Raw genomic sequence first — 13805 nt, 5'->3', positions numbered from 1 at the left:
TTTACAAGTATTATCTCTTCATGTAGTTTTGTCTGTGTGTTTCTGCGTTTGTCCTTGCTTTCTTTTTTGTTTAAAGAATATTTGAGTGTGTCTCTTTCCTTCATGAACATTAATTTTATTTTGGAAGTAGCTGTGAATGGAAGTAGACTAAGCTTTACCTATGTATGTTTTTGGAAACTTTATTTTCTATTCCAGGAGTACCTGCTATGTAAAATCAAATGTTTTATTTCGTTTTTTAAACTCAAATAGCTTAAGCTGACAGTGTTCTTTTGTGACTTTATTTTTCTAAATATCACCTAAAAATTGAGCAAGATTCTTTCTCAGTAAACAACTGCCATAGGAGCAGTTCTGTTCCTTACATCAGTTAAGTTAGTTTCAGGTGGATTTTTCTGAATGCTACAGAGAATGATCTGTGTATTTATTTTTCTAAGGTTAGCATATGTATTCCCTAATTTTTGAGTTTGGGTTCTTGGGCATCCTTCAGAATTTTTGTGGTCTAAGCTGACTTGAGAAAGTTCAGGAAAGCTACTGTTTCACTCCTTTCCCATTCTGTATGTGGTTTCAAGTGTAAGATTTTTTTGAGCCTTTTTATGAAGAAATAGTCTGCTAGTGATCTAAAAATTGCAGTGAGAAATTCCTCACAATTTGTTCACTACTTCTTCAAACCTGGAGTTTGGAAGATGAGTAATGTTCTTATCTTGCTTAACTCTCTTCACATGACAGGCAAAATGAATAAATGGAGGCTAGATATGCTGGGTCTGCATAAAATGGGAATGTAATTTTGATGCTGGTGGGACTGAGGATGAAAGAGTGGCCACAAGGTGGTCTTTATTTTAAAACTGTTGTAAAAGTCAGATTGATTCTGAGCTCAATTCTTTTTGAAGGGCAGGTTTATTTAAAAAATAAAAAAAGATACACTGTATTCTTTTAAATTAACATAATATGGGAGGTTTGGAATGAAGTGTTCAAAGCTGTTCTGGACTGCTTCCATCTTGTAGGCCATTCTGACATACCCCCATGTATGGAATATATGTGAAGATTTTGAGTGTGGGGAATGTTTCTGTCATCTACCTGTACTTAAAGTGTGTGGTAGTTGGATACTTTTTTTTAATGATATCATGTATATGGAATTCCTGACTATTGCATAACAAAATCAGTCTGGAAGGTTCTCGCTAGTTAAAAATGTTTTAAATCCTGTAAAAAATTTTGTAAAAATATTTGTAAAAATATTTTTAGCAAATGACTCTTCTGTTGCTATCACTGCATTTCCTCTACTGTAGAACACATTCTTATGTGTAAAGATTGTATTATTAATTTTAATGTCATCTGCTTTTGGTTTATGTCTGCATAGCGTTTCTCACTAGATGTCCTCATGTAGGGTTTGCAAGAAGGTATGTGTGAGTTAGGGAACAGATGACTGTCTTTTAGCTCTTAGTTGTTAGTACTGAACAGAAAAATTGACTATTACACTGATTTTTAGGGAAGAGCTCTTCTGTTAAAATCAGTAATTGTGAGGTTTTATTGGTTTGGTTTATGAGTTTTTTTGGGTTTGTGTATTTTTAGTTTGGTTTTTGTTGTTGGTGGGTTTTTTGTGTGTTTACTTTCAACTATTTAAAGAAGGTTTGTAATCTGGAAGAGTATATTTAAGTTTTCATTCCACTCTCCCCTATGGGGAAATAACAAATTTAAGATGCCTTTGTTTCCTGTCACCCCTTTGAGATACAGGAAAAGTGGTTTTACGTGTTTTTTATGGGACAACAGAGCACGTACCCAAGATTTACAGATTACTCAGGCTGACTGACAACAAATGTCCTGTAAATCAGACTTCTTACTGTCCTACTCTGTCTTATCCAGAGAAATTTATCAGCACTGGAAGTGGTTTGCTCAGCTGACTCTTCTCTGCATGACCTTTTATATAGAGAGCTTGAAAGATAAGCAGGATGTGTGGTGTTTGAAAGCAGAGAAGTGCATGGGGTACTAGACTGTGCAGGAAACTGCAATAGCCTTATATGCTTTTTCTTCTACTAAAATAAGCTGTTTCTGTGCTCATCTCCTTTACAATGCTGTTCCTGCCTGCATTGTATTTAATTAGATCTTTCACAGTTCAATATAGCTGTATAGTGGTTACTTTCTTCCCTGTTTCTAGTCATAAGAGGTAAGACATGCTGCTTTAGCTGCCTGTTCTTTAGTTTTGTTTGTGTCTTTTGTTGGTGGCTTTGTCTTGTTTTCAGGTTTTTTGTTTAAGTTTTTTTAGTGCCAGAGGCTTCTCTGTTGACATAGTTTGCAGGAGAGTTTTGGTGGGTCACGACATCCTGGAAATACCTTAGTGATGGAAGTGTGAGAGGTTAGTTGCAACTTCTTCACTTTGCAGTCTTTTTGTAGAAGACTTGTTTATGTGACTTGACTCAAGTTCCTTGCCTGTTCCAAAGGCTTCCTGCATATAGCTTAGATTTTTCTTTTGCTTATTCTTACAGTGCATTACTGCAGGTTTTTTTTGGTTTTGTTTTGTTTTTCAAAGATAATCTGAAGCATTTTTGAGTCTGCTTTCTGAGGTATCTGGACTGGAGTCTGGATCAAGATGCTTCATAGAAATAAGTTAAAGGTAGTATCTTTAATGTTCACATTAATCCTTTGCAATCTCTCTTCAATTTTTACAGTAGTCTAGGTTGAAAAAAAAGTTTATTAGTTAAATATTTACTGTAACTAGCATTTATGGGGGTTCTGGTGTAGGATTTTTTGTTTGCTTTTCCAGGACACTAGGTTTGGCTAGCATTCAGCCAGTAGCTTTTTTTCCCTGTTTACAATTTCTCTTGAGTAACTTCCTTCTTTCCCCACTTGTCTTCTAGTACTCATTTGGATAGGGCAGGGAATCTGTGAAATGAATCTGATGTAAAATGGCAAGTTGGCTGGTTAGTTCTCTCTTCACAACTCTGCAAGCATTTGCAGCCTCTCTTGTATGAATGCCCTCTTCTAGTATCCACAAAGGATAATCTGCACCAGAGTGGGTCAGGCATGATACTCGTTCTGTTCTGGCTGTTGTAACCATAGCAAACTAATATTCCTTACTCTTCTTTATTGCTGTTGCCAGCAATCTGTTTCCGAGGAGGTGTCTGCTCTCTGGGTCCATGTCACTCCATTTTCTTCAGTCAGGCAAGGCAGATGTCTTACCAGCTAACAGCGTTTTGAGGTCACATGAGTGTACACCTGGAAGTTACCTTGAATGTTTAACACAGCTCAAGATAATGCATCCCTGACTTCGTATCCTAGTTTGTTAAACAAACATTTTTCTTAAAGGCACACAAAGAAACTTGCTGTTTGTTGACATAAGTTGTCCTGTCCTTACCTGCCCCCGCCCCCCCCCCCAAGTTGCAGGTAGTGGTGGACAACTTAGTAAAACTTAGTAACTGACATGCTCTCAAGAAGTAAACTTTTAGTCCAATGTGAAGTTTATTGAACAGTTAGTAGCATCCTCATGGTCTTAGTTTCCTGCATTCCTGCTTTTGCTGCATGCTGCTGTGAGGCAGTATCTGTAACACAGTGTCAGATGCGAAGCAGTTGGGGTGCTTGACTCTGGAAATGCAGAGAATTGATGTACAGTTCTTAAGAATCTTGGTTAAGGACCTCAAAATGAATAGTTTTGGTATTAGAGCTTTTGTTTGACTGCTGGAGAGGTCTGTCAGTGGCAATGTCTGCAGCAGGATACATGTAGTGTTTCAAAACAAAAAGAGAAGGCCTGTAGTATTGTGCCTATCATGTAACTGCAGGCATGTATGTGCCAGAGGAGCTGGCATGTGGAATCATGTTTGTGTAGATATGATGCAGGGATTCATCACAGTGTGCTTGGTCTGGCTCCGGAGAGTCTGTTGGTTTTGTTTGTCAGTTGCTAATTGATGGAACTTCCCCTTCCACTGTAGTCTGAAAGTATTTTCTCAGTTATAGAAAGATTTAATATCTGTAATCCACTGTTCTGACATTTATCTAAAGTGATTTAAAAGGCATCCGAAGAGAGTGTTATTTCTCTTATTCTGAATAGCAGGTTTATAGTAAGATTAACTGAAGCTGTGCAGTTCAATATAAAGAAAATTGTATCTTTTTTTAAAAAAGAGACATGTACAGTGTTCCACCTTTATACTGTAATAAATATTTCTGCTGAGAAAATTACAGGAAAATGTCTTGATCAGATGAAAAACCTGTATGTGGCTTCCAAACTGGGTACAACTAAAGACTAAGCCGACTTTAGCCATGCCTCAATATGCATCAAACGTAAGAAGAAATCATTAAAAAGAGAACTCACTACTCATGCCTCCTTAATTTGCATCTGTTAACACCATAGAGTCCATTCCCTCACTCAGTTAATTGCTTTTGCTAGTTGTGTTTCTGTCTGTGGTTTACAAGAGAGATACTTCTTACTTTTGCACAGAACAGTAAGGATCTTAAATAGTTTTTGGAGCAGTTTGAATTTGAGTTGGAGGCCTGGGCTTGATGCAAAAGTAGCGGTTGTTTTGAGGTCTATATTTGCTGCCTCTCTGTTTTGATAAATTTAGAAACAACTTTTTGTGATTGCTAACTGAATGGTGATCTTTCTTCTTGTTAATTGTTCTCTCCTTTGTAGCAAAGATTACTAAATAAGTGGAAAAAGAACTACTAAAAAAGTCAGGTATACAACAGGAGAACACAACAGACAAAAACTTAACATTGTGTTACAGGGGAATTTTTGTCTTGTGCTTTTTTTCTTCTAGTGCTGTTCCTATGGACAAGGCAGGAAAGTGTTCTGTCTCCTTGTAAAACTCATTAGAATGTAGAAAGTCAGATGAATGTAAAAGTAATAAAAATCTCACTCAAGCAGGAGGCCAGTTGGTAGATGAGTCTAGAATATAATTTTGTTGCATGAAGCAGGTGAAGGAAAGTGACCAATGATGCAGTGAGTGGAATCAATTCTAGGAAGTCCCAATTTCTCATTTCTGCTGTGTGTGTGGCTTCTGTTTATGATAGTACCCAACTGGTACTGACAGGGTGATACTAACAGGATTTTCTGCAAGCATAGTAATGAAATAGACTGGTTTTGATCTGACTTTTTTGGGGGCATGTTCTTTGTGTAGGTACTGTTTAATTGGAAATGCCAAAAATTACTCTGTGTGAGTGAAAAGTTAGTACCTGTTGAACAGTTTTAGGTGTACCTTCTGAATAAATTTAAAATTGTGATCTGATCTATTTGTGGAAAAAATGGAGATGCTTCCATTGTTTCCAGATATAAGCCACTGTGTTTTCAAATAGGATATGCTTCATAATATGGCAGTGTGAAATTTTTTGGCTGTCGATTAAGAAGCTTTCCACAGTGTCTGAAAAATGGTGGAAGATAAAGAAGATTTTTCACATAAAGGTGAATGGAAAAAATGTATTTGAAGGGAGAGTATGTTTTAAATTGTAAATATTCAAAATACTTTTTTAAGGAAATGAGAATGAGTAGAGCCGAAGGGATCTGTCTTGCCCAATAGCAGATCTCTAGGGAAGAGTATTAAGAACCAAACAAGCATATGCACATCTCCAGAATGCACTCCTAGCCTCCAGCATTTCCACCAGAGGTGTCATCTTTAATAGCTTTTCATGATTTTTTTTTTTTTGTCTTCTGTGATCTTGTTAGGCTGCTTTATGAACCATCACATACTTTTGCAAAGTGGCAAAGAATTCACCACTTCCATACATGCTGTGTGAAGAATCAGCCCTTTATTCTCTGCTTGTCACCTCACCTCTTTCATTATGACATGTAGGGACTACTGAAAACCAGCTGATGCTCTTCACCTTCTTCATGCCACTTGTGATTCTGCTGACATCTATTGTATTGTCTTCTATATTACACCTCTTCCAGACTGAAGAGCCACGGTTCATTTTGTTGCCCTGTAGAAGGAAAGCTATTTTTCACTCCATTGTCACTGTGCTCTTTTGTAACCTGTTTCAGCTCTTCAATAATCCTTTTGAACTTCTGGCACTATGTAAAATATTTAAGGTGTGAATGAGCTGTGTATTTGTACAGGGGTTTAATGAAGTTCTCCCTCTTAACTGATAATTTTTGTATCAGATTAATCTGAGGACTGCTGGTGCAGGCTGAGCTCTTTCTTGTAACTTTATTAGTACATTTGTGAACAGTAGTAATGGGGTCAGAGCCTGTTGCTTTATAAGGTGAGATTGGTTCTGCTGCCTCATCACCATGTGACATTCACATTTACCTGTACAGAATTTTATGTCATCATCCAGCTGCACAATGCTGAGAGTTCCTTCTGCAGCTACCCAGCAAACCTTGTTGCTCCATTTTCTCACCGCTTCTTCTAGATAACTTAGAATGCTGAGCTGTTTGCCCGTATGGGAGAACTGTGTCTGACCTCTGCTAGTAACTCTTGATACTGGCCAATGAGTTTAGCTATACTTCACAAGGCTCAACAGCTGGATAGAGGAGAGATGTCTGAATTGGAAGTTCTGTTACCTCTTTTTATTGCTGCCAGCTGGCTGGAGGTTTACAGTGCATACAGCTTTGTATCAGTTACGGTGAACGGTTACAGAATTTGTGGATAGGTAGAGGAAAAAGGCTGTAAGGAAGAGATTTGGAGATGGACTGGGAGGCATCTTCTTTGCTTGGAGGGAATGAGACGTTTCTTATTACTGAAAAAATGCATGTTGAGCTGTTGTATGTTAATAAGAAGTTATGATATTTGAGAAATTACAAAGACAGAACTTCTTTGGATAAAGAAGAGTATGAAATAGAGATGTGGTCATGTCTTGTCCTCCTTCCCACCCCAATCACCAAGTTACTTCTGTGGATTTAACTCTACAAGGCAAAGGAGGACTTGGCTTGAGTCTGTGAAAACGTGATGTGTTAGTTTTATACTGAATGTGCAAAAGCACGTGTTGCTAATGCCTCGTTTTGTTTAAAAATAAAATAACCAAATAAAAGGCATATAGATAAGGGTTTTGAAAGCTTTGTGTAAACACAAAGATTTTGAACTGTTTTCCACTTCTAAATTTTCACTTTTCTGTGCAAAAGAATGAACAGCTGTTTGCACGTAACTATGGTTTTAGCCTGCCATCTGTTTCACTCCAAGCAGACACAGTACAAAGGTACCATGACTAAAGAAACTAATTTTTTAACCTTAAAACTGGCTGGATTTTGCACCAGCTCCATGGTACGATGCAAATTCATACACATGGGGCATGTACATTTCAAACACCTGTACTTCAAGTGAAATACTCGCATGATGATAACACTGAAATAAGGAGAGTGCAAGGAAGGGGGTAAGGAAACATCATCCCATTAAAAAAACAATGTGTAAAAGGTTCTGTATATAAAATGTTCTGTATTACTGCTGCTTTATTTGTAAGTTGTAGTATTGTGACCTTAATATATTTTCCCCAAAGCATGAAATAAAATTGTTTTATTTGATATAAACTTCTCAGTATTTTTTTGCATATTCAAATAGAAAATAACTCATTTTCTTTGTATAGGTTATAAAGCAGCTAAATGGAGTCTGAGCAGCTGTTTCATAGAGGGTACTATCGAAACAGTTACAACAGTATAACTAGTGCAAGCAGCGATGAGGAGCTTTTAGATGGAGCAGGTGTAATTATGGACTTTCAGACCTCTGAAGATGACAATCTCTTGGATGGTGATGCATCGATTGGTAAGTTAATGTTAATTTCATCTTAAGAAATTATCTGGGTTTTATTTTTGTGGTTTTGTGGGCATTGGATTTTTGGTTTGAGGTTTTTTTTGGTTTTTTTTTTCATAAACAGAACCAACCCTTTTTCATGACTAATTGCTGTTTCTCTTTGGTTAATCTGTCCTTCAGAGGGATGCTTTAAACCTGAAAGTGGCTGAAGGTTGTTCTGTGTGCTTGCTGAACTGTTACATTGTATGGGATGACTTCTGATACAAGGCAGTTACTTCTGTCAAATGACAAACTTTCTGTCAAGTAGGGAAAAGATAGCTGTTCTGCAGCTATCTGATCTTTCTTGCTGCAGCAGGACTTTGGAAGTCGCACTGTCTTCATTATTTCTTTGGGGCAGAAGTTAACAGTCTCTTAATTGTTACTTCTAGAAATAGATTTATTTCTGCTTGATTCAGCTTCAGATCTGTAAAACAGGCAAAAAACCTTGTTAAGTAGAGATGGTGTTAGAAGCAACAGAAAATGCCATAGGAGCTGAACTTTTGACTAGGTGAAAAGTTGCAAAGAAAACGTCCTACTGTGAGCACTGATAAAAGCACTGAAGTAATACAAAGCTTTTTTCCTTTTTAATTAACAAAGCAGTTAATGGAGTGAAAGTGTTGACATTCTTTTAGCAGTGGTCAGAAATGGGAACAGGAGGGAAAGTAATTTCTGTCTAAGATATAGTAAACTTCATAAATCTATATTTTTGTCACTTCCTCTTATTTTGTTTGGTTTCAAGCTCAGCCTCAAGTCTTCTATCACCCATTCCTCCCCATTAACATTTAGGTGTATGTCTTCCATGCAGAGTCTCTTCCTTCATGCATTTTCCCGTTGCCACACTTAGGAATTGGATGTTGGCATTGTAATAGGTAGTTGTGTTGAATCATTATAAGCATCCTTCTCATCTGTATTCCTTGTCTGATTATATATGTCTTATTTAAATGATCTTATCCTTTAATCATCTCTTTATTAACATATTTTTGTTCTGTTGAGTCTAAGTACAGATGAATTCACCATACAGAACCTGTCCCAACTCCTGAGGAAGGGCAGGACTATCCCAGTAACTGAAAGATCCCATGCTTGTCATCATTGCAGGCCCTCCAGAGCATGGTGTGAATGCAGAGGCGTTACACCTAGCTCTGTGCTTTAGCTGGTGAACCCTGCCATCATCAGGAGCCCGGCTTAAACAGACAGGTTCTGGTTTAAGTCTGTAGGACCGGAAGGATTTATGAGCCTGGTTTCTTAGCAACATGAACAAAATGGCAATAATGTATCTGTACTTAAAATGATTGTGGAAATAATGTAGTCAAATTGAAAGCTGCATCATGCAGAATGTAAGCTTGGAGTACAAAGGAGCACAGTCATGAGCTTACCCGATCCGGGTAGGTTGCCATGGACAATAGTTTGTTCATCATAATTTTACAGGTTATGTAATAAAATACAGAATAACAGATTTTAAAAAAAGAAGACCATGCAATGAGGAGAAAATGAAGGAATATAAAATCATTTTTTTTCCTACCTTTTTTTGGCTAACGAAAATTGCACTATAAACTGTACATATATTAGGCAGATAAAAAGCTAGCAATATGGAATTTCTAAAGTAATTGTAGTTTCCTCCCTCATTCAGAGGGCAGTTAGTTAATAGAAGATAGTGGGCTTGGTAAGTCCCTTGGCTGTTAGGACAGCAATTCTATAAAGCCTGCCCAATACTGCCATTCACATTACCACTCATGCTGAAGTACTCAACTGAGGCTTACAAAGCCATTGAGGCTGTTATTCAATGGTGAATAAATATGTCTTCAGTTGAAAGCATGTGGAATTAGGAAGAAAATAGGAAAGAATGCTAAAAATAGATCAGTATAATTAATATTAATATTATTAAGACTATTTATAGTCTTATTTATTAAGACTATTAATAATAATAAAACTACTTGTTTTACGTGGGGAATTCTCTTACATGGGACTAAACAAGTGAACTTAACTGAAACCAGTTTTCAGAAAGTCTTATCACCTAGACTTTTGGATTTCTTTAATAATTAAGTGATAGAGATTTGCCTTTTTAGTGTCACCTCTGATTTGCAATTTGAATGGATTTGTGTAGTCCCTTCTGGGGTTTTCACCATTATCTTAAAAACAATGCTGTACTACAGTCTTGTTTCTCTTAACACCATCTGAGAGTATGTATGTGATCTGTCCTTTACTGTGTCATCTGAGAAGAATACAGAAATTGTGAATATGTAGTATTATATACTTAATGCATATATTTATATATGTATAGTAATTATATCATGATTAATTATATGTAGAATGTCATGTGCCTGTTACGTTTTCCAGTAGCTGTTTTCTTTGCATAAATTTTAGACTTCTAGTGGCGGCATTATGGAGAAAAAGTACAATAGTGAAATTGTAAATTCTTCGAGCATAGTGTGTGTTAACATGCTAAATAATCAAATTGCTATGCATGTGGAGGCTTGGATGGCTTGCACCAGAGCTCTGCCTAGAAGGGATGCTGCCTGTCAGCTTTGATCAGAACTTGCTTCTGTTGCTTATCAAAACTGATCTCTTTGTAGTACTGAAGTTAGTGTTTTTTCTTGTTGATCTGCTGTCTAATGAGAAGTACGGTGACCTTACACTGATAACAGAAGTATCTGCCTCTTTGTAGGGAGGATGTCTTACCAGTGCTTGTACGTGCACTGTACTTCATGTATGCAATCTGTGGAGATCATTTTCATCATGACTTATTTCTTATTTTTAGACTGTTTGACCTGCTTCTTGCTAGGTCAGTTTAAGCCATGTTTTACTTAACATTGCAAAGCTATCAGTTCTTTAATAGTTAAATCATATAAGCTAATATTTACTGGTTTAAATTTTATAGAAGTTCTATACTATTTAGCTTGTAAGAAGTTGTTACACTAGGATAGTTCATTAGGGTTCTGTCACTTTAATGGAGGAAGAAAATAATTATTTCTAAACAGAAGTGAAATCTCCAGTTTTGAAATATATTATCAGATTAATATTTTAACTGAGGAGTATGAATGAGAAGATTAAATATCTGATCCATTCTTTTTCTCTCAGCACTGGCTTCCCTTGCCTGTCTCTAAAAGTTTGAGACATAGTTCTTGGGTACGGGCTGAGCTTGAATGGTATAACAAGTCTCTTCAAATGTTCAAAATTTTTCCTGTTATGACTCTGGGTTAGCCAACTAGTGACGTGAAACAGAGGTCTCCATAATTTTACTCAGAATTGAGAAATGTTTATATGATATGAGAGAGAACTGCATCGGTTTTCACTATTCTTTTTTTTTTTAATATGAGTGTACAGGAAGCTCAGCAGGAGGGGGATTTTTGTAGTGTTGTCGGACTGCAAATTTTTCAAGATACCGATGCAAATAATGTTTAATCATCTGATTTCCAGTAAAAATTGTTTGCAAACAAATGATCTCACTGGTGTTTACACCTCAAGGTACTTTGATCTGTCTGTGGGAGTCTGGGTCCTGAATGAGCTTGGCATTCTTTTCAATAGCTATAGTGATGATTCTTGCTTCAGTTGAAGGCGCTTAGTTGCTTATATTGTGACTTCAGCGTGGAGACAGTTTACAGTCTGGCATATGGTGTTAACATAAAATTGGCAATAGTTAACCTTAATATGACAACCTGTAAACTGGTAATTCGAAAGCTGCTGCTACAGCTGCTACTACGTCCTTGCAGTGATAGCAGTGCCACTGAAAAAAAAGAATATGCCAACGGGTCATGATGTAAAACGCTGGAGCTCTCCTAAACTGGCCTTATTCATGAGTTGAAGTCCTTTGCTTAAAGTGAGAGACCAAACCAGTCCCTCTGCAGCACCCTAAATGCTGGCAGTAAATCTATGATATAGTGAACTAATGTTATGGCACTATTTGAGAAACAGAATGTAACTTTCAGCACGTGCAGGTGGTTCTATATAATCAAGAAACATGTACCACATCAGAGGTTAATTATTCAAGCAAGATCTAGAGATAATTATCTTTTCCAGCAACACATGAATGTTCTTTCACATATATGCTCATTTCTATTTAGCTGTTGCAGTTTATAAAGAAAAGAAAGAATACAAAGAAAAGAATAAAATAACTTATTTCCTGCGTAAAGAACTTAAGTCCCTGTTATATTCTTCATGTGTGGAAGGAAGTTGCATTAGCAGATTCTTCCTGTTGTCCACAGCTGATACGAAGAAGGGTGCTCAAAATCATTTTGCACCATTGACATAGTTTGTGTTTTCCATGCATGTGGTATAAAACTGACTTGACTGAACAATCATTATGACAGTTTGACATCTCTCTTTCCTAAGTTACATACGACCTATTTTCCAAGTTAGCAATATTTGCATTACAGGGCTCATTGTTATTCTAAAGTAAGGAATATATTTGCTCTCAAATGATGCCATACAAATTGAAGCATGAGACAACAGGACTTGCTCTGATCACAAGGGCAACAGTGAGTGAGGTACAGCTAGTTTATTTTTAATAGTTAAATTGTCAGTAACAGGTTATCATTTACTTTTTCCTGTTGGATTGTAGTTACAGTTGCAGACATTTTGACTGTGTGCCATATTACTAATGCGGCTGAACACAGGATATCTGACAATTACAGAATCATGGGGGTGTTTTATTTCTTTTTATTAGTAATGCATGAAGTTAATTTTGTCCTTCTGGAACACAAGTTGGTATACATTATGCTTACATGGAGAACTGGCAAATTAGTAAAGTTCTTCCTTCAAGGATTTCAAAAGTACTGGCAGAAAACAAAAAAATTGACTACAAGATACTTAGGTTAAGGGGAAAAAGAAGTTTTATCTTAGTTACTGGATGTCATTATTGAATGAGTGAGTTGCATCTGTTTGAAATGTCTTTTGCATCTGCTGTGGTCTAACACCAGCCAGAAACTAAGTACTACACAGCCACTTGTTCACTCCCTGCCCACCTCAAGGGATGGGGAGGAGAATCGGACAAGAATATAAAACTTGAGGGTTGAGATAAGAACAATTTAATAATTAAAATAAAATAGGAGGAAAAAACCGAAACAGTAAGAACAATAACAATTGTAATGAAAAGGAGGGAGATGGGGAGAGGAATAAAATCCGAAGGGAAGGGAGGAAAAAAAGTGATGCACAGTACAATTGCTTGCCACCCACTGACTGATGCCCAGCCAGTCCCCCAAGCAGCAGTCAACAGGCCCTGGCCAGCTCCGCCAAGATTATATACTGATCATGATGTCCCATGGTATGGAATACCCCTTTGGCTAGTTCAGGCCAGCTGTCCTGGCTGTGTCCCCTCCCAATTTCTTGTGCCCCTCCAGCCCTCTTGCTAGCAGGACCTAAGAAACTGAAAAGTCCTTGACTTAGTATAAATATAACCCAGCAACAACTACAAAGATCAGTGTCCTATCAGGGTTGTTCTCACACCAAATCCAAAACACAGCACTGTACCAGCTGCTAAGAAGAAAACTGACTCCATCCCAGCTGAAACCAGGACAGCATCTTACCTGTTCATCATGATAGTGATTTTCTTGAACTCTGTATTATTTTTTAACATGATTATTGTCCAAAATGAAAATTCACTTGATACAGTTTTAGTTGAACAGTCTGTAATGGTGTTACAGTGTTAGTCTGAGCCTTCAGATTGTAGTTGGATTGGTGTGGCATTAGACTTTGAGGGATGTAAAACATGACAGTATGTATGTAGAGATTCAGTAACCAATTAATTTCTTGTTCTCTTAAATGTTTAAAAACAAATACTGACCATTTCAATTTTTTACAAATGCCATGACCAGTTCTTTGAAAACTTGTTTATAGGATATGAGAATTGTGTTGCTTTTAGAACTTACCATACCAACAGACCTTGAGTGGTCTCACTAGTCTCTCCTGCCAAAGTTGTATTTACAAATCTTGATTTCGTCACTTTCCAAGACACATCAAGCTTATGCATTTCTAGCCTGATACTGTGGAAGATGGAATCATAATACTGTTAATTCATTCTTTCCTTTCTGGTATTATACAGTCTTGTTGGTTTCCTTCTGCAGCTCTGCTGAAGTGCTTAAAGCACACTGCTTTTGTTAACAGATGCTGCTGAGG

At 37.0% G+C, this 13805-nt stretch overlaps 1 protein-coding gene across 5 annotated transcripts in view; it reads left to right on the top strand.

Annotated features, from left to right (window-relative positions):
• The window catches only part of CLCN3 (chloride voltage-gated channel 3), a 70726-nt gene that overhangs the window by 7335 nt on the left and 49586 nt on the right, over positions 1 to 13805 (top strand). For 4 of the 5 annotated variants that reach the window (XM_040589155.1, XM_040589183.1, XM_040589145.1 and 1 more), the window contains one exon: positions 7495 to 7670. The exons of the other annotated variant lie outside the window; for it this stretch is intronic. In XM_040589155.1, coding sequence (XP_040445089.1) covers positions 7511 to 7670 — 160 coding nt within the window. In that variant the 5' untranslated portion in view covers positions 7495 to 7510. The remainder of the gene's footprint in view (positions 1 to 7494; positions 7671 to 13805) is intronic. 5 annotated transcript variants of the gene reach the window in all.

Source organism: Falco naumanni, chromosome 1 (assembly GCF_017639655.2).
Source record: "Falco naumanni isolate bFalNau1 chromosome 1, bFalNau1.pat, whole genome shotgun sequence".
Taxonomy (NCBI): domain Eukaryota; kingdom Metazoa; phylum Chordata; class Aves; order Falconiformes; family Falconidae; genus Falco; species Falco naumanni.
This window is presented reverse-complemented; position numbering and strand designations above follow the sequence as displayed.